The 20,153-nt window shown below is 33.7% G+C and overlaps 4 protein-coding genes across 4 annotated transcripts; 2 read left to right on the forward strand and 2 right to left on the reverse strand.

Annotated features, from left to right (window-relative positions):
* Positions 1-525: 525 nt before the first annotated feature.
* Positions 526-11,382, forward strand: LOC132905139 (nucleoredoxin-like). Its single transcript, XM_060956143.1, has 7 exons — positions 526-1,139; positions 9,027-9,296; positions 9,848-9,948; positions 10,064-10,259; positions 10,349-10,439; positions 10,591-10,727; positions 10,810-11,382. The coding sequence occupies exons 1-7, from the start codon at positions 645-647 to the stop codon at positions 11,035-11,037; spliced, it is 1,518 nt and encodes a 505-aa protein (XP_060812126.1). The 5' UTR covers positions 526-644; the 3' UTR covers positions 11,038-11,382.
* A 109-nt stretch (positions 11,383-11,491) lies between these two features.
* Positions 11,492-14,485, reverse strand: LOC132905137 (cell division control protein 45 homolog). The gene is made up of 9 exons (XM_060956141.1): positions 14,308-14,485; positions 13,862-14,014; positions 13,575-13,784; positions 13,327-13,494; positions 13,009-13,244; positions 12,597-12,933; positions 12,125-12,519; positions 11,958-12,034; positions 11,492-11,890 (listed from the first exon to the last, which is right to left on the reverse strand). Exons 1-9 carry the CDS (start codon positions 14,356-14,358, stop codon positions 11,826-11,828), a joined length of 1,692 nt encoding a protein of 563 aa, XP_060812124.1. The 5' UTR covers positions 14,359-14,485; the 3' UTR covers positions 11,492-11,825.
* Positions 14,486-14,945: 460 nt separating this feature from the next.
* On the forward strand, positions 14,946-18,204 carry LOC132905138 (H/ACA ribonucleoprotein complex subunit 4). The gene is made up of 8 exons (XM_060956142.1): positions 14,946-15,016; positions 15,351-15,475; positions 15,561-15,893; positions 15,961-16,371; positions 16,453-16,573; positions 16,734-16,972; positions 17,057-17,284; positions 17,359-18,204. Exons 1-8 carry the CDS (start codon positions 15,004-15,006, stop codon positions 17,440-17,442), a joined length of 1,554 nt encoding a protein of 517 aa, XP_060812125.1. The 5' UTR covers positions 14,946-15,003; the 3' UTR covers positions 17,443-18,204.
* A 97-nt stretch (positions 18,205-18,301) lies between these two features.
* LOC132905144 (26S proteasome non-ATPase regulatory subunit 14) lies at positions 18,302-20,152 on the reverse strand. Its single transcript, XM_060956152.1, has 6 exons — positions 20,023-20,152; positions 19,725-19,847; positions 19,317-19,466; positions 18,959-19,222; positions 18,612-18,878; positions 18,302-18,520 (listed from the first exon to the last, which is right to left on the reverse strand). Exons 2-6 carry the CDS (start codon positions 19,815-19,817, stop codon positions 18,359-18,361), a joined length of 936 nt encoding a protein of 311 aa, XP_060812135.1. The 5' UTR covers positions 19,818-19,847; positions 20,023-20,152; the 3' UTR covers positions 18,302-18,358.
* Between the last annotated feature and the right edge of the window lies 1 nt (position 20,153).

Consider the following 20,153-nt stretch of genomic DNA (forward strand, 5'->3'; position numbering starts at 1 on the left):
AAACACTTATTATAAATATTAAATAATTTAAAAATTGTAATACTTTTAGCGACTTATGATAGCTTAAAATTCTTTCCAAATAAAGACTAAGTCAACGTATATTCAGAATATTTGAAATACTCAAGAATGTAGTACAATTTGAAACTTATAACATAATATGTGTTGTACGTTTCTTTCTATATTATTTATCTGTGACATATTTTATTTTCTCGATTAAAACTTTACACAATATAATATTAAATAATATATACAACGAATGAAACATCAATGGAAATTTATGCGAAATAAAAAACAGCATTATAACAACAGGTACATATATGAGAAAATGATGAAACAATGGGAAAATTTAAAAAAATAGGTTACTACAGTTTATATAAGGATACGTTAATCGAAAAAGAAAAAGGAATAATTTGAATACATCCAATATTGAGAAAAAGCGCGCGTTGATCGGCACGATTCGGGGACGCTCGGGTTTAACCGGATCGAAACGTCTGTGATTGGTCGCGGGTCCCGAGTCAGCGAAACGTGAATCAGTCGGCGTTGACGGAGCAAGGAGTACCGAGTTCGATTTGAAAGCAGTGTAGAAACGGAAAGTTTGTCAGTGCGTGTCGCCGGTGAATGAAGCGGGCTAATTGTTACGTGCGATGGCCGCGTGCTATAGCGAGCAGGCATCATCCAGCTCGGGAAACGTAACGAAAAAGTCACCTGCGGCCGCCGCGAAACCAGTCTGTTGGCAACATAGACTGTTCGGTAAACAACTGTCGCGGTGCAGTCAGGTTAATCAACAAGACACAAAACCGTGCGATGCAAGTGGTATGCTTGTCGATGAAGACGGTCAGCCGACTTGTGAAGTGATCGGTGTGTATTTTAGTTTCATTAATCCCGGTGCTACGTGCGATGACTTTACGCGTCAGCTGCTCGACCTGTACACCAATGTCAACTCGTCCCCGTCACACACGGAAAACGATCGGGACATCGAGAATTCCACCAGAGGTAGAGAAAGGAGGAAAAAGTTCGAGGTCGTGCACGTGGTTCTTTGGAGTAACGTAGCCGATGTCCTCGACTTTGAAGAAAGTTTTCGTGCACACGTTGCAGAGTTACCCTGGTTGGCTGTACCGAACTTGGACTACGAGAGAAAGGTAACACATCTCTGTAATTCTTTCATATTTCGATTTTCACTCCTCCTATATTTTATTCGATTTTTACTTATCTTTATTGGGATATCGCTAAACAAATTATGGATAGTAATACTTCTGGCATTTAACAGTACTAAAATAAGGCATCGTAAACACGTTAATGTCATGTATATCTATTTTTACTATTAAGTTCTACGAAATTAACAATCATATTTTCTTTCTCGAAAATTTTTAGAAACGCTAAAACATTTTCATACTATGTTTATTTCGTATGTATCTTTCGTTCGATATATTTTCTTCTTTTCAATCTTATTCACCTCCATCGAGATTATAACGGGCGAAAGAACATTCCTAAATAATTGCACTCGAATTACTCCATCTCTCTCTCTCTCTTTTTTCTGCTTGAAGCCGATATCACCAAATCTTTATCACTGAGATCCTGCAGCCACGCTATTTCAATTAAATTCAATCAAATAATTAGATTGCCTTTTTAAGCCGAATAATGGTTGCTTTTGCCGGAACGGCCATTCAGATAACTACTAACTCCCTGAAAATGAAAAAGCGCGTTTCTATTAATTCGAAATACCGTACGAGATAATAATTTTAATGGTTTTCCCATATTTCCCAACGGTGGTAGCTTTTCTTCACGACTTTTTCACCGGCTATGCGAATTTTACGGTCAGACGGGCTATGATCAATTGAGGCGAGCGTATCATTTGAAATTTGTATACATATGTCTGTCATAAAGTTACACATGTATACATAGAGAAGGCACACATGCTGTTATGCAGAAGGACTGTGCGCGCAGCGCCTTTTTTATTTCCAACGGGTGTTTTAACCCCTCGCCAGACGTGCTATTTAGGGTCCGATTTTATTTGCACCGACACACGAGGCAGAGTCGACTTTCTCTAACTAAAAATCGTTCGTAATATTTCCACAAAACATCTGCTTCTCTACGAACTAACTACCAACGTGCTTTTTCAGTCAAGATCAAATATGTCTTCTTTTTTCTTTTTTAATTAACATTTGTACGACTCCTTTCTAATAAAGCGTATTTTAATCTATTCTTTTTCTTTTTATAGTACAGGTTTATAGACAAATGATATATTATACGAAGATTTTGTCCAAGTCAAAAAGAATCTAATGGATTAAAAAATAATTTCAGAAATCCAAGTAAAAGAAATGCCGGATAAGGTAACAATTTCACCCTGCAGATGGTGCTGGAAGAAATTGTAAATCTAATAATTTTACCAACGGGTTACGAAAATCTGTGAAAAAATTCCTAACACCGTTTTAATTGGAAACAAGCAGATGAATGAATTGAAATTGAGACGAGAATTTTATTCGTGGCGATTAAAAGCAGACGGTAGGACGGCATCGTACATTGATCTTTTCATCACCCACGCACCTCGATGACGCACATATCTCTTGTCTCGAAAGTTTGAGTGACTCTGCGTTACGTTGCAACACTTCGCACACGCATAGTGGATATTCGGTTTCCCCTATACATTTTATGCACGTTAACGAGGTTCTACTATCGCATCGGGGTAACGAATTAAAAAGAAATGATACGAGAGAAAAGAGAAATGAAAAAGGAAAGTAATGGTTTTCTATATGACGGTTTGAAACAGCGGTTTACGATGGATAGTTTGTATTTGTGTAATAGAAATGCTTTAAAATTGCTATGTAAGGCGGCTGCTGTTAATACTTATTGGATGCATACGCATTAGCAGCATGTGAATGTAAGGAACGATCGGAGGTTGTTATTCTCTGTCTTTTTTTCACGATCATTAGTCAAGCCACTCGAGTTGTTAGTGTTTGTGATATATATATATGTATGTACATATATGTATATACATATATAGAATAATAGACAAAGAAAAAAATATATATGTATGTATGTATGTATGTATATACATATATATACTTGACAGTCTGATTCGCGAGTAAATGTAACGATAAGAGTCCTGCGCAATTAGCGTCAAGTAGCCTCGTGATTCTTCCTTGCTCGTTATTCCGCCTATCTACCTGATCCACGTTGGGAATCACCCCCTTGAAATCGTAGGTTCTTTGTATACAGTTCCATTCATTTAACAATGAGAAGAGCAACTTTGGGTTGTGGATCGTTGCAAGAAAGAAACGACGATCAAATTTTCCCTCTTTCACCATCTTTCTCTTTCTCGTTCAACATTTTTTTTAGTCTTTCGCATTGAAAGCAAACAAAGAAGCCAGAAACAATTGCAAAATAAATTCTTAATTCCATTATTGTCTATTGAAAACAGAAATATTAAAAAGGAAATGTTTCACAAGATCATAACGTAAATTTGTCAATAAGAACAAAAAAAGAAGCAAGTAATTGGCAGAGATTACGGTTAATAACGCGAGCTATCGTTGCGTTACCATGCATCGTTAATGAAGTCTGTATTGATCTCCGGTGGCAGCCGGGGCTATCTTTTTACGTCGCTCCTTGAGAAGGGAGCAAGGGGACTGTGTCCAGTTTGTTCGACAAAACCGAACGGTTAGTGGTATCAAGGAAGCAACTGAGTGTCCGGCTGCTTGAACAGCTAGGTAATAGAGGCTCGCTGCTCATCGTTTGTACGGCGTAAACCGTTTCATAAAGGTATACGGCGGCGGGAGGCTTTGCCTTAGACGCAGAAGCACCTGAGAAAGAGTCAAGGCAGCCTTTGCATTCGGGGTGGCCGACCCATATCTTCCGCAAATAGCTTTCTCATTCGGCCGGCGAGATCAAGAAAGCGACGGAAAGTAGCAAACCGAAAAGAGAGGGAAGATGTTTACGTTTTAGCGTACATAGAAAGAAAAGAGAGAGAGAAAGAGCGCGCGCGAATCGGTGGCGATGCAGGTCTCCTCCGCTCCCCGAAAACGACTGAAACAGCAAGAAAAAAAAGGAAGGAGAGAGACGTTGGAATCTAGATAGACTTTGAGGCAGTTCGTACACAGAGTGGCCCGTACGCGGCACTATATAATCCTTCCTCCACCTTTTTCCACCCCCTTTCCATCCACCCACACCCGCTTCTCCTCCTCCTCCTCCCTCTTCTGCTCCTGTCTGCTTTTTACCTGGCATATCGTGTAGATTACACACGACCTACTCGGCAGTGGTCAAAGAAAAAGTGTAGTACATACGAATCGTCCGAATAAATGTATTCCAGTGCCTATGATTCAAAAACTCGCGTGAAACCCTGCAAATGCTTTGACGCCGCGCGTATCATACCCATAAAAGTGGTAGAAAGTTGGGCGAATTAAAAAAAATTAAATGTTTCGCGTCATTTCTCTTAGCCATTTAATTCGTCTTTCTAGATTATACATTATCTTAATTCCTACGTTCTTATTCTTATTTTAATTTAAGCGACGCTAAATTTTGTTTCTTCTCTTCCTACTTTCCTTTTAGTTAAATATTTCTCCTGTGCTATTCCGTCAAGGATCTTCCTTTCGAAGATATTTCGATGGGAACGTAAACCTTTCAAACGTGTTTCCATTGTCGTTCGTAACCCTTACAATTTACAAAATCAATCCTTAATAGGATGCGAACAGTTCTTCCATGTTCCGTAACATTTTCAAGCCATACACAAACGTGTAGTCGTTTGCGTGTAATTGAAAGCATGGTAGTCTTAAGACGTTGCTGGGGTTGACCAATGGAAACACAGTGGTCTCGTCAGTCTCGGTCGGACGAGAGACGTCGGGAAGCCGATATCTGTATATACCAGGGGTGCGCAACTCCAAATTATATTCACCCCTACGTCAAATCGATTAACAACGTTCACAGATCGCGTTATACCAAATCGTACTTAATCTAGATATAATGGTATATACATATATGTCAAGTTCACTCAATTTTATACGAATTCAATAAAAATTATAGAATCTTGAAAATTCTAGAAATAAAATTAGCTTTGAAAATGGACAATTTTGCAAAAATTAGATATCGAATGGAAAATACATAAAATTTTAAAATTTCTTTTCTTAACATATTGTTGGCCGTCTATGTTATATAAAGACTAACTCGTATCGTCAATTATTTTACGCAGAAACTAACAACTTAACTTTCTGCCTGAAGATATAGTTTACTCGTGATTGGTCAACAACGTTTATGTACGAATGTATGAATTTTATTTTTTGAAGTACTTTGAAACGTATTTTAAAAAGCTCTTTATACTTTTGCGAATAACACGTATTGCATTCGTATAATGCAAAACGCGCATCGGCGAGATAAACCATTTAACGACAAGAAAGCTTTCCGGAAAATTTAGCGCGACAAAGCGCGCGTTGTGCACCTCTGTCGTTCACGAAGAAGGCGATTGAACGCGCGCGAACGAGTCAACAGTGATCTCATCCCTTCCCCTCCATCGCTCGTCTTCTACCCGATGTCATGGCATGGCAAAGGGTTCCCCTTGCCGGAGAGGGACTAAATGGCAGAGTGTCTGCTAAAAACTGAAGAGTAGAAAACGTCACTTTTCAAATTATCCTTCATCTTCCAAAATCCTCTTCCGTATCCGTGATACTCGAAATAGTTGAAACAATCAAAAACAAAGTACGGTTGTTCATACGAAAGAATGTAATCTCGTTGAAAAAGCCTGTACGATCGAAAGCGATTTCGACTCGCGTAATCTTGATATTCGTCGGATATCCGATATTCGACACTTACTCGTAACAAGCATGGAGGAAACGTTTAATCGAACGTGGCTAGTCAGTGTGTAGATAGAATAATGGTATCACACGAGGATTTTTCGTAGCGACACAAGCGTTCCGTTGCCGGGAGGGAGAAAGAGAATCGACGAGGGTAAGCGGGCGATGGAGCAAGGACGACACGGGGGAACGAGCAAGCAGGAGCTATGGAAGTGGCGTGGTAGGGGACATACAGACCACCGGGGGAAATAACGATAGCACCGTCGAGCGAGCGGCAGCAACGCCAAGGGAGGACGTACGCGTTATCGACCGCTCCAGACGGAGACGGCGAACCGATGTATATATACATCGAGCGTAGGAACGAACGAGAAAGCGCCCTAGGAAATATACGAAGGGACGAGGTAATGCCTCCCCGTGAAGGGTCGCGATAACGTACGACGTCGCACGTTCGGCTACCTAGAGAAAACCCTTCTTGCCTTATTCCAACGCTCACCCTCTTTCTGTTCGGCTGCAGCACATCGTCCTCCGAATTTTACTCGTCTCCCGATCTCCCTTGATCGGGAAAATACCGCCAAGGGTATATAGTCCTTCTCAGGGAAAAGATCCGCCAGAAAATAACCTGTCGAGCAACGAAAGTTTCGAGGGAGGATCGATTACGCTATAGGTGTCGGTTACCGAAGATTTATTGAAATCTCTCTGGTCTTTTTGAAGTAGATCCGCTGATCGAGACATCCTTTTGTCTCCGCGGAAGCTTTTATCACGCGACAGCTACTCGATTCTGTTGCTTGATTCGTTGTCGTCTTCGCCTGCAATAGGAAAATTGAACGTTGGGGTATGAACATTTGTTTTGACTCTTAGTCGTTCAAATTGGCGAGTAAACGATCATAACGATGTAAGTATATTTTTTTATAAAATGGTATCGATAATCTTTATATAAATAATATTTAGATATGGAAAGCGTAGAGATAGGACAGTTATAGTAATAAGCGCAACAATGTACGAAATGGCGTCGTACGAATGAATTATTCGTCATCGAAAAATCTGAAATGATTGGAAACTTTATTTCACCTCTTAGACTGTTCTTCATTATCTACCCTGGTATAAAAGGCTTCTGCAATATGTCCATTGTGCTTCGATCTTCTCTGCTCCTTTTGTTCCCTTGTAATCAGACAGCTTAACGGGAATCGGTATTCAATGCTAACGAATAGTATAGTTGATCATCTTCCCGAGAGAAGTACGTAAGTGTAAGTACGTCCTAGTGCGATCGACAAAAATCGTTAATGCATCGTTTAACGGTATCAAAGCATTTGAGACCGACTATTTGCTTGTTTTAAATGTATGTATATAATGGATTCTACTGTTTCCCTATTGGTAGAAAAAGTATTTTTTTTTTAAGAATAAATGGTTAAACATTAGGATAATTAATTAGAACTTTATTAGAGCGAATAAAAATAAGATACATAACGGATAAAGGATAGTAAAAATACAAAACTCTTGCTTCAAGGATAATCTTGAAATTAAATAAAATAATCAGTCTCTATATGTATAAACAGCAAACAGTATGGCAAGCTCCATCAGTAACTTTATTACAAAAGTTCATTCGAAACTACGAGAAATTCAAAACAATACAACTAAAGAAAGTATGTAGGTAGCTGCAGCTACCGCTTGTTTCAGAATCCACAAAAGAATTTCCAGCAAGTCTGCACCCTTCGAGACTGCCATCCTTTCTTATTTGCGCCGCTGCAGGAACTTTTAGCTTTCTTATCATCTCTGTTTTCACGGTTCATACTATGTATTATAATCGTGCAGTCTGCTAGAAGAGACGGCGATTCTTATTATCAACCGGGCTCTGCTATCTTCGTACCACTAAAACGGGAAGATACTCCTTTTTAAAAAAGGATACGAAAAGAAAGGAAAGAAATTGCTAATACTTCTCTCTCAACTCGAGCATAGTATTGAGAGGGTTGACTGCTTATCTAGGAAAAAACGGAAATCTAACCCCGTCTGGGGTTATTTGCTTATATGTGTATCTTTCCCGTGCGCGTTCATCCTTTCTTATCTCTTCCGGCCTGAAAAACTTTCAACCAGTTTCTACTATCATGTTCGTGCCCCTTTCCCTTGCCTTCCATTCTCGTCCCTTTTTTGCCTCTTGTAGCACTGTAATCATGCAGCTGGGGGGCAGAAGGGATAGCACTCATTGTCAGCAGACATTACTCCCCTGTAGACACTCGTTGCGCCCTTTTTCGCCGTGCTTGAATTTCGTTGCGTGCTAGAAGGATAACGGAAGAAACAGAGGCGGCAGGCTACGTGTTTCGAATTTCTTGAACGTGCGTGTGCACGCAGCACACACGACGCCTCTCGTTCGTTTATATCGTCACGTTATTCCTCTCACGGTTTCTGAAATTGATGGGTTTCGATCTTTCCATCTTTCTCCTTCCTTTTGCTTCAACTCTTTTTTTTTTCTTCTTTGTAGCCAATACTCGAGTGTTCTGCGAGCTGAATTCAAAACCGCAGTTTACGTGGCGAGAAACGTATTTTCGTAAAATCGTACAACGTAGAACACCGATGAGGATCGCGCTATTACTTTTATCGGTATGACACTGGATAATAATCGAATGCAAAAGTAACTTTTATATCGATTTCTCTTATTTTATCGTGTTTTGAAAACAATTTGGAGAAATATCTGAATCGAGGCGTAAGGAGGAAAACAGTAATTTTACTATTTCTGATTAAATAAATAAAGTAAATATAGCAGTCGTTAATTTAATTTATCACATATTATGCTTTAATGCTTCCCGTAGATAATAAAATTATTGGAGCGAATAATTCTGATCAAGCTTTATGCTTTGGTTCAATTTTATTTCCACCCAAAATACATCTCATTTTACATATTAAAATATAATAAAATACAATACACGTATTTCATCGATATGCAACTTCAATTACTCCTGCCTAGTTACACCTTTCACATTTCATTAAAACAGGTTTCGTTTCGTCTATATAGACGTTTCTTTTTCTTATAGAAATATATGTTGGAACGTTTATACGATCACTTAAATTTTTCTCTCGATTTCATACTTTGATCAGGAATCAAGTCGCAGAGATTATTGCAATCTTGTCGAATGGAAATCTTCTCTTGCGATTTAAAACAAAGAATGGTGGCTCTGGCGAATATTTATGGAGGAGTTTGAAGAATCTCACGATCAACATTGAAATACTCTTATAGCCGACCAAGTATCTCTTTTACAGACCAGACTGACTCGAAGGTATCGGATAAAGGCCGATGTACCAACTTTGATTTTATTGGACGGTTCTAACGGCTCGGTGGTAACCAGAGGAGGCGTAGAGCGAACCATCGGCGACTCCAGCGGGGCTGAATTTCCTTGGAAGGCTCCTCATCCGAAGGCTGCTCTCGAAGATGGACCCTTATTGCCATGTGGGGCACGCGATAGTAACGAACCCATGCTACACGAAGAGTTACGTCATTGCTTTAAGGGTGTTTACTTCAGCGCACATTGGGTATATACTTACACAATATTCTCATAAGTTTGAACTATGTAAAGCTAAAAAGTATATTTTTCGTATTGGTTTCGATATTTATAAGTCGCACAGATGTATATAAAAATATTCTTGTACGAATTATTGACAGCGCTAAAGTAGTATTTTATTCTTCAAACTATCGATTTCTTGGAAATTTATAATTAACGAGATATTGGAAAATATGATTAAATCTACGTATTTTTCACTGTGGTTAAAATTAACCGTTTGTGCTCTAATTCTCCTGCACTGAATAATCGATCAACAATTCCAAACTGTTTCATGCTTATATCGTGCAAGTTAAAAAGAGAATCTTAGGTAACAATAACAGTGTGAAGCTAACGATCATAAAATAACGTTGTTATTTAATGATATAACGTAACGTTAGATATTGTAGAAGACAGAGAACAAAAAATATATCATTTTATTTGACTCGTATTTCTTTTAAATTAATTATTTTGACGAGAAAATATAACTTTTTTCCTTTATAGATATCATATGGAAAATAATATACATTTTCTGTGTTTATACAGTGTCCACCTTGTAAAGCATTTACTCCACAACTTGTGGACACCTATCAGCGAATTCGAGAAAGGGGTCACGATTTCGAGGTGATCTTTGTAAGTTCAGATAGGTAAGTTGAAAAAATTATGTCACTTATTCATTTCGGATAAAACGTAAAATATATACTTACATAATAAGAAATTACGGTATAGTCATTAATTGCAATACAATTTCTATGATATTAGGAGCGAAGAGTCTTACAACGTTTACATTGAAACGATGCCTTGGTTGAGGATACCTTTTAGTCAAGAAGAGAGACGACGAAAATTAGCAAGTGCTCTCGACGTACAAGCAATACCCACTTTAGTAATACTTGACCCCCGAGATAACATTATAACTTTGGATGGTCGGACGGAATTAATCGAGGACCCTGAAGGATTGGTAAATAAAAATTGATTGGATCGACTTGTATTACTTCATCTTTTTTCTGCTGTTTTTTATTTAAAGTATTCAATTTTTCAATTTTTCAGAATTTTCCATGGACCAGTCGTCTGGTGAATATTTTAACTGAAAAATACGCCGCTTCATTACATGATGCACCGGCAATTATTCTTTTTGTCGGTAAGTTCACCTTATAATATTTGTATACAAAATGAACCGACACAAAGATAAAACAAAACTTTAGAAACATATTGGTCGTTAAATAAATAAAAATCTTTCTATGTATGTATAGTACCAGTAGTTTATTTATGTCATTATTATGCTCTGACAGAAGGTGAAGATTGTGAGATTCAATTCGCAGAGAGTGTATTATTGCCAGCTGCACAGGCGTATAGACAAGGTAGACCTGACTATGATCCAAATTACGATGATCCAGATGATATTTTGCAATTTTATGTAGCATTAGATGTAAGTACCAATCGTATTTACCCATAACTGATTATTAATAATTACTCTCTATTTAATGGATATATTATTGTTTTCCTTATAGTGTGAAACATCAGATATTCTTCGTGAATTTGTCGGTTTAGATGATGCTGTACCTCTCTTAACAGCAATTGATATACCTCGAGGAATTTATGTGGTGATGGAAGATGGTGCCGAAATAACTGTAGATTCTGTACAACAATTTGTCGATAGTTTTCGCAATGACAAATTGCCTATAAACAAAATAGCTGCAGTACATAAAACTGCTAAGAATGATTACGTTTCTACTTGAATTTTTGAAAATCAATTGACAATTTTATACAAAATATTGAAAGCCATGTGGAGGAAGGAGCAGTCAAGATTTTAAGTGGTCATTATACAACCACAAAAAAAAGAAACCCCATCCTCTCTTCTCAATCCTGTCTCTGTGATACCATTGCTCCTTTTGTAGGAAGGATCTCGCGCAAAATGGCGCTTGTATTCGCACACCCCTTTGTGGAAGTAACCAAAAGACATGTATTATAATATCATAGTTAATAAAAACTGAGCGAATTGTATTTTTAAGTGTACACATGCACACGTTAATATATTATATTATGTACTACTTAATAAACGCCAAATGAACACGTCGAACGTATCTTGAGTTACTAGCAAGTGCTTGTTATTAACTCTGTTCTTCATATAAGTAATAATCGTTAATCTCATGCCTTGATTACAATTATTTTATAAATTAAAAAATAAATAAATGTGAAAAATTGAATAAATTTATTCATACATTTTTTAAGTTAATTTTGTTCTTATATAAAAATTATAATTATTACATATCATTTACATTATACAATATTTGCTTTATCATCCAATAAATTTTGTTATCAGTTATTTCGTACGTAAATGAAAATATTACTAACTTACATTTGTCAGTTACAATATGTCATAAAAAATAAAATGTACTTAATCGATCCTGTCGTATTTTTTAAAAAGTTGCACGCGTTATTGTTACTTCGTATTATTTAAAAAAAGGAAATAAATATGTGTGAAGAGAAAATTTCTATTTTATATGTTAAATAAATTACTAAAATTTTAAGCTAGAAGAGATGCTAAAGCATCCAAAAATCTTGGTCTTTCTTCGATTTTCAGTCTTATTACTGAAATATAGAATATTAGTATGTATGTAGAAAAATAAATACTAAAAATGTCATAAGTTATCCTTACTTGTAGAGTCAAAGTAATCTGCTTCTATGTAAGAATTTGTATTTTTCGCCGCTTGTTCAAAGGCTCTTCCAAATAAACTACGATAAATATTAATATTATACATGCAATAATATTAAATCTACTTAAAATATTTCCATAATGGATTTCAATTAATTACTTCTAATTACCTTCTTGGTTGATCTTCACACACTGGTGGTATGCCAATCATTATACACATTTTCTCTTCTGTGTCATACACTGAAGAAGCTACAAGTGGCAATTCCGGTGCCCGCCTGTTTTTTGAAGATTCTACATAAGCCTTTAGAGTAAACTGAGCTAACATTATTAATGGATATGGATGTGCAAATATAAGATTGTCAGCAGTTCCCTCTGGAATAATTATGTAAAGAAATGAACCAATGTTTTTTATTTCCTTCAATTGTAAAATACTCTGTGCAGTCTTAAAAATAGTTTTAAGCATAAGTTTTGCTTTTTCTATACCACTTTCTAAAATATCTTTTTTTGTACGAGATAAACAGTCCAATGCATCTAAAAAACAACCTTGTGGTAATTTTGTCTTTGACTGAAACATTTAAAAAATCGTTGTATTAAAATGTACACAAAATTAAATAGACAGAAACATAAGTGGTAGATACGTACAGAAGATTCCATTACAGCAAGCATAGCATAAACTATATCTGAAGCACAATATTTAAACTTGTAACCATACTGCAGAGTAAAACTTGTCCCAATTATAGTATCTACTTTATATTTTCCTGCTAATTTTTCTACCATTTGTTTAAATTCTTGTCTAAGTGCAAGATCCATTGCTGAAAATCGTTGCCTTGATTGCGCTAAAGGCAAACCCATGTCTGCCAATAATCCCTTCAATCGTTGTTCTCCTCGAAGAGACCAAAGTCGTAACGAAACTGCAGTTGGTACTGAGTGTCTTAAACTAGCTTCTACAGTCCAATGACGATATAACACAAGTAAGAGGCTACATTTCTATGTAAGAAAATAAAGTTTGTATTTTATCATACATAAACTTCATAAAATTAAGTTAAAAGGATACTCTTTATCATAAGTAATTTTAACTGTACTTTGTCGCTGTTCTTGCTTATCAACTTCAGCTCCTTTATGAGTTAATCTAGATACATGGGCTTGAAGGGAACCTTCTTCAAGAACGCTTAACCTTGATTCTACTTTACCAAGAATAGCTTGTTCCGTGGAACCAATTATAGCCCACCAAACCATATCCAAATTATCTTTTGTCATATTCCATGCCATTTCAAATATAAGCATTGCACTCTACAGAAACACAAAATATATTTAAATTCTTATATTCCATATTATAATAATGATATTTTTATATTGTTTTGACAACTCGTACTGATCTGCTATAGTAACTGTACTGTGTATAATTGAACAAAATAGTTGCTCTTTTCTCAGTCCATTCTCTTCGTTTGGTTCTTCTAATAATATCTTCTTCATTTAACCTTCGCCTTTTTGTCTGAGATCCATTATTTTCTGATTCTTCGTCTGTTTCATTTTCATCAGACTAAATTTACAAAGGAAAATTTCTCCAATTTTTTTATTGTTAAATTAGCTGCTCAAATAAAATTGAAACAAATTGCTTACAGAATCATCTCTAAAGACATCACTATATTCTGGAATTTCATCATCTTCATCTGGTTTACCAAGTATACGTACTTGATCTTCTGAATATACATTACATAAATCATAAGGCCTATGGCTATCAACGATATAAAATATCACAGATTCTATAGGTTGTAACAGTTCTACTAAGTCTAATGTACCCCCACAATTTATAAAAATAACATTCTTTACCTAAATAAAAAATAAATATTAATAAGATTTGACACAAAAATATGATATGTACATATGTATTTTTAAATTTTTATTACCTCCTCACAATTTTCTTCAAAGGCACGAACCATATCCTGAATACCTTGAATAGGTACAAGGGTATATATCATGTTATCATATTTAAAAAGTTGTTGTAAAATTCTACAGGCACAAATGGCATCAACATCAAAGTTAACCAACAGTAAACACCTCTATAATAAAGAATTAATGTTAGTATCTTATTTCATAACAAATAATCTGATATATATATAATTATGATAATAATATATAATGTATATTTATTTATAATATATATATATATATATATAATCACTTTGTCATTCAACAAGTGAATAAAAATTAAAGAAAAAACATAATAATAATTTCAAAATTAACTTAAATAAATTGTACAGTAATTTAAAAGTATACTTATAATTTTAAGAAAAGTTGTAACCTATGTAAACATGACAAATTTTATAATCGAAAGTTTCGAAAAATAACTCACATCATGTTTTATTAAACGGTAAAATCCTCTTTCTAAGTTTTCCACAAACATGATGCAGTGATCTTCGGCATGGGGATATTTTTTATATTCACTGCTCTTTTTATTCTGTTTCAACCATCTCTAGCTTACCGCGAAAACTAAACATAACAGTAGCCAGCAGTGTCGTGTTACGATATAGAATACAAGACAGTCACAGATACAGAATACAGAATACAAGTCGTCAACAGTTTCATTGACTAATTTTATTTAAGTATTCTAATTGATTTACAAAGTCATAAAATACAAACTGTTGATATATTTTGCGATATCTGTATTTCAAATCATAAAATTGGAAATATATTTTTGCTAATATCGGAGAATAGTCGAATTTAAACATAATTGGTGTACAGAGAATACCAAAGATGAGCGTCAATCAAGCATCTTTTAAAATTAAAAATTCTATTGTATATCATTTCCTATCATTATATATTATATTTTTATAGAATTTATTTATATAATTTATTTTCACTGATATGCAACACTTAATATTACAATGGGCTTAAAAATATCTTTATGTTATTCAAACAGCATATAACGTAGCATATCTAGAGTATACATAACCCATGAAATAATATTACTGAACACATTTGCTCTTGTATGTTTGGGGTCGCTTAGTTCGTTGAGATACACGTGCTGTTTTCTCTTGAAGACATCAAAATGGCAGAAAGTGGTAATTATTTTTAATTTTATTCGTATATTATGCTATTTAGTGTCATATTTATTATATTCTACCTCTTAATTTGAGTCAGTATCTTTATCATATATATAAAAATAAGTAAAGATATTTACCTTCTGTTATAAATATCAATTGGAAATTTAGCGGCAAACACGTGTTTTAGTATTTAATAACTATTTGATTGAAGATATTATTCTAAATGCATATTCCATACATTTATTTTATGTAAAAAATAATTTTCTATTGATGTATAGTTATATTTCAACATAATGTCATTAGTGCAATAGTGGTAATTTCATAGGTTATAACTTTTATTTTTGTTATTTAGATAAAAGCAAAAAGAAAAGCAAGAAGAAGTCTCTTGGAGAGATTCAAGCAACAATGAAATGTCAACTTGAACCTTCAAATGAGATTATAAAACTGGAATACAAAGATTGGCCCCTTTTATTTAAAGTATGTAACATAACATTTTATTCATTTTATGATTTCTAAAGTAATTTCTAACACAGCCGATTCAACATAAATGTTACTGTTTCAGAATTTCCATAAAATGCTTACTCGTACAAAACATTTTACACCCTTAACTAGTGGCTCAACACCATTACATCGTACTTTATCTGAATATATAAAATCTGGTTGCATTAATCTTGACAAACCATGTAATCCATCGTCACATGAAGTTGTTGCATGGATAAAAAGAATTTTAAAAGTAGAAAAGACTGGTCACTCTGGTACTTTAGACCCAAAAGTATCTGGTTGTTTAATAGTATGTATTGACAGAGCAACCCGATTAGCTAAATCACAGCAGTCTGCTGGAAAGGAATATGTTGCAGTTTTTAAATTACATTCTGCTCCAGAGAGTCTTCAAAAGGTAAATATATGTTAAATTTAAAATATTTTAAATACAAAACATTGTTATTAATAAAAGAATAATGTAGGTATGTCAAGCACTAGAAAAATTACGTGGTGCACTATTTCAACGACCTCCACTTATATCTGCAGTGAAGCGTCAGCTTCGTGTCAGAACAGTTTATGACAGTTGGTTTATTGACTATGATAAAGAACGTAATATGGGAGCGTTCAGAATTAGTTGTGAGGCTGGTTCATATATTAGAACTATTTGTGTTCACCTTGGCCTCTTCTTAGGCACTGGTTGTCAAATGCAAGAATTACGTAGAAATCGTTCAGGTGTTCAATCTGAAAATGATGGAATGGTTACTATGCACGATATACTTGATGCTCAATGGTTATATGAAAATCATGGAGATGAGTCTTATTTGAGAAGAGTAATTAAACCACTAGAAGCTCTTCTAGTAAATCATAAAAGAATTATTGTAAAAGATAGCGCAGTATGTATTTATTATCTATATGTAAAGACTACCTTTATATGTGATATCTTTTTTTATAATATTAAATAATTATATTAATAGGTAAATGCTATTTGTTATGGAGCTAAAATTATGTTACCTGGTATTTTAATGTATGATGATGGTATAGAATTAAATCAAGAAATTGTAATAGTGACTACAAAAGGTGAAGCTATAGCACTTGGTAAGTAATATATAAAACTAACGTAGACAGTACGTTATGTATTACAGTAATTTATATGTTGATATGTGACATTAATATAACAGACTATTTGGTTATCGTCTTATCTTTACTCATAAACAAACGTTTTAAAATTATAATTTTTGCATTTTTTTAATTACAGCTATAGCTTTAATGACATCTCCTACAATGACAGCTTGTGATCATGGTGTAGCTGCTAAAATTAAAAGAGTAATCATGGAAAGAGATGCATATCCAAGAAAATGGGGTTTGGGACCAAAAGCTTCTATAAAAAAACGTATGATAATCGAGGGAAAATTAGATAAATATGGAAAACCGAATGAAAACACACCTGCGGACTGGTTAGCAAATTATGCAGATTACTCTGCACCTACAGTTAAAGTAATTATTTTTTTTTTTTTTCGTATTTCTTTATGTAAATATACCTGGTATAAAAGTTGTACATTTAATAACTCATGGATTTAGACTGAGGAAAATGGAGATACCGATCCTGTGTCTAAGAAACGAAAATGGGAAGAAACAATTTCAAAACCGACAGATGAAGTTACAGTCAAAGAGGAACAGGTTGAAGATTTAGAATTGACATCACCAAAAGAAAAAAAGAGAGATAAAAAGGAAAAGAAAAAGAAAAAAAAGAAGGAAAAGACAGAATCCGAAGCTGATGAACCCATGATTACAGAAGGTGCAACTGAGGTAAAATAACTTACATTTAATTTCCATATTTAAAATTTAAAAAAAATTCAAATACTTAATATTATTATTAACAGGAATCACCAGCAAAAGAAGAAAAGAAGAAGAAGAAAAAGAAGAAAGATAAAGATCAAGATCAAGAAGTAACAGTTTCAAGTTGAAATAATTTTTTAAATATGTCCTTATTAAAATATAAGTAACATAATTTTTTATCAGTACAAGGAAACCGTTATAATACGTTATAAGAAGGAATATAAGTTTCTTATATAAAGATAATTTTCAAAAAATGTATACATATTTTACAACGTCCAGATTGTAAAAAGAATATTCATCTTCCACTATATATATATATATATATATATATATATATATATATATATATATATATACACACATATACTGATGAATATATATAATTCAATTTATTATTAAATTGAAAAAAATATATTCTATGTTCTCTAAACTTGTACAGATCGTGATTCAAGTCAGTTACATTTAGTGATTTTTTAGATTATATTAAAGAATTCAGCAATGACATTATTGATGAGAATAAGCAAATTTCATCGTTAGTCAAGTATTATAAATTTTGCAAACAATAAAAATGTATATTGATACTATATGTAGTATCAATAAATGTACATAGAATAAGTGAATTACAATTGCAAGTACCGAGATATTTTACAAGTATAAAAAGATCCATTATGATTTATCTACTGCAATAGCATTTTTTATGTTATACATTTCATATTGTGCACTAATGCGCAATATTTACATTTTTTTTATTATAAAGTGCATTCTCGTCTATTATTTCAGTCCTATTCAGATGTTTATATATAACGCATTTTATCACACTTTATCAAAAAGTAATAGATTATATGTAATATCCGAGTGGCTGTCATACATTTTGAATAATAGTGTAAAAATCTACTTGTCTATTGTTAGCATTTTTTAATACAAAAATAAGCAGTATAAAAATTTGTATGTATTATATATCCCTTGAGTGTAAATTATAAACACGTATATTTTAAAAAGATGTATATTTTTTTATAATATTGCAAATGGTATTTTAAGAAATAGTTATTTGAATACAACTGAATCAAGCATAGCTCCCAGGCACTGAACAATGTTCGTAGACATAAGTGTATCCACTTTCTCCTCTAAATGTCGTTTTGGATCTTGTTTTCCCACATTTTTTATAGCTAATTGTTCAGGTGTCATTTTTTCTTCATCTTCTAATGCCTACAAGAATAAATTCTCAAGTTAGTATATTTGATGTGAGATTTTAATTTTGAACTTAAAAAATGTGCAATATTATATATTAATACGATACCTTGTTATAATTTTTAGCAAGTTCAAGCATTTCAGATACAATATTTTCATTAAGTTTGCTGTGTTCTGAATATTCAGCAAGTGTAAGACCATCCATCCATGTTTTCTTATGTAGATTTAATAGCATTTTCTGTTCTAGTTCATTTTTACGATAGTTAATGCTAATGCTATAATAATGGCGATTTAAGCCATGAATCAATGCTTGAACTGATGGCTTTTGTAAATGACCTAAATTAGATGTAGTTTGACGGGGTTCTTGTCCTAAAACCTGCAATTTTGCATATAAAATCAGCGAATATACGTGAATTTAATTAAAATGAAAATTTCCATTCTTAATTTGTTAATTACCATAGTGTTAGGAGTAATTAATCTAAATGCATCGATAACAACTTTTCCTTTCACTGATTGTATAGGATCAATAACAACAGCCACTGCTCTTTCGCTAAGAGCTTCAAATGATTGTTGTGTGTTAATATCTACACCAGAGAGCCAGCATCCAAATCCTGGATGTGAATGATACCATCCTACTACCATCTCTGGTCGACCAGTTTGTTTCAGCATGTCCAACATTTTTGCTTGAAATACTGGGTCAACTGCTTCCACACTGACTCCCTAATATAAATAACATAATATTAAATTAAATGTTAGAAAAATATAATTTCAACATGTATTTTAACAAAATATTATACAAAATTTGGATTCTTACTGTTCCTGTTTGAGGCATAGCAAATACATCGATAACACGTACAGTGTAATCATCAACAAATTCACCAAGCATTAAACCCATTACTTCCATAGGTACACCAGCCCGTCCATGCTTAAGCATTTTTAAAAGGGCTAATGACGATATGTACACCTAACAATTAAAATATAACAAAAGTGATATATTAACAAATACAAAATATGCTATTAACCTGGCATTACACACATGAACTTCTGAAACAAATGTATCTATATGATGTATTTTTATGATCTATAATTTCTTATCAAGATAACTTAAAAAGCAAGAAGTCGTAATTATAAAATATCTTATCATGATCGAAATAAAAATTGTCAATAAAATTAGCAATCAAAGTAAAAAATTGAATAATTTTCAAGATTGAGTAAATTTTACCTGTTCTGCAGTATCAACAACTGGAGCATCTGACGGTGGAGGTCCTTGGCTAAGACCTGGCATAGCACCTCCTAGTCTCAATAATCGATCCATGACTATCTATTTTGTATTTTTCGAACAACTCTAAAAACATTGTATAATAATTAATTTGGAATTCGAAATATATAAAATTCTAATCATTAAATTGGCTATAAAATCTAACACAAACCGTTTATTAACGAGGTTAACTTCTGTTAACAATAAATCCAAGAAGAATTACATTTATTTAGGTTATACAATATTACGTTTATTTACTTACCTATTATATTATATCTTTGATTAAAAATAATACGATTTATAAATCATCCGTAGTACTAAGCAAACATTCCTTTTATAAAGCAATGCATTGACAACTCTCAAATCTGCACACTCATGAGCGCAGTCTGCTGG

Source organism: Bombus pascuorum, chromosome 3 (assembly GCF_905332965.1).
Source record: "Bombus pascuorum chromosome 3, iyBomPasc1.1, whole genome shotgun sequence".
In the NCBI taxonomy this organism is placed as follows: Eukaryota; Metazoa; Arthropoda; class Insecta; order Hymenoptera; family Apidae; genus Bombus; species Bombus pascuorum.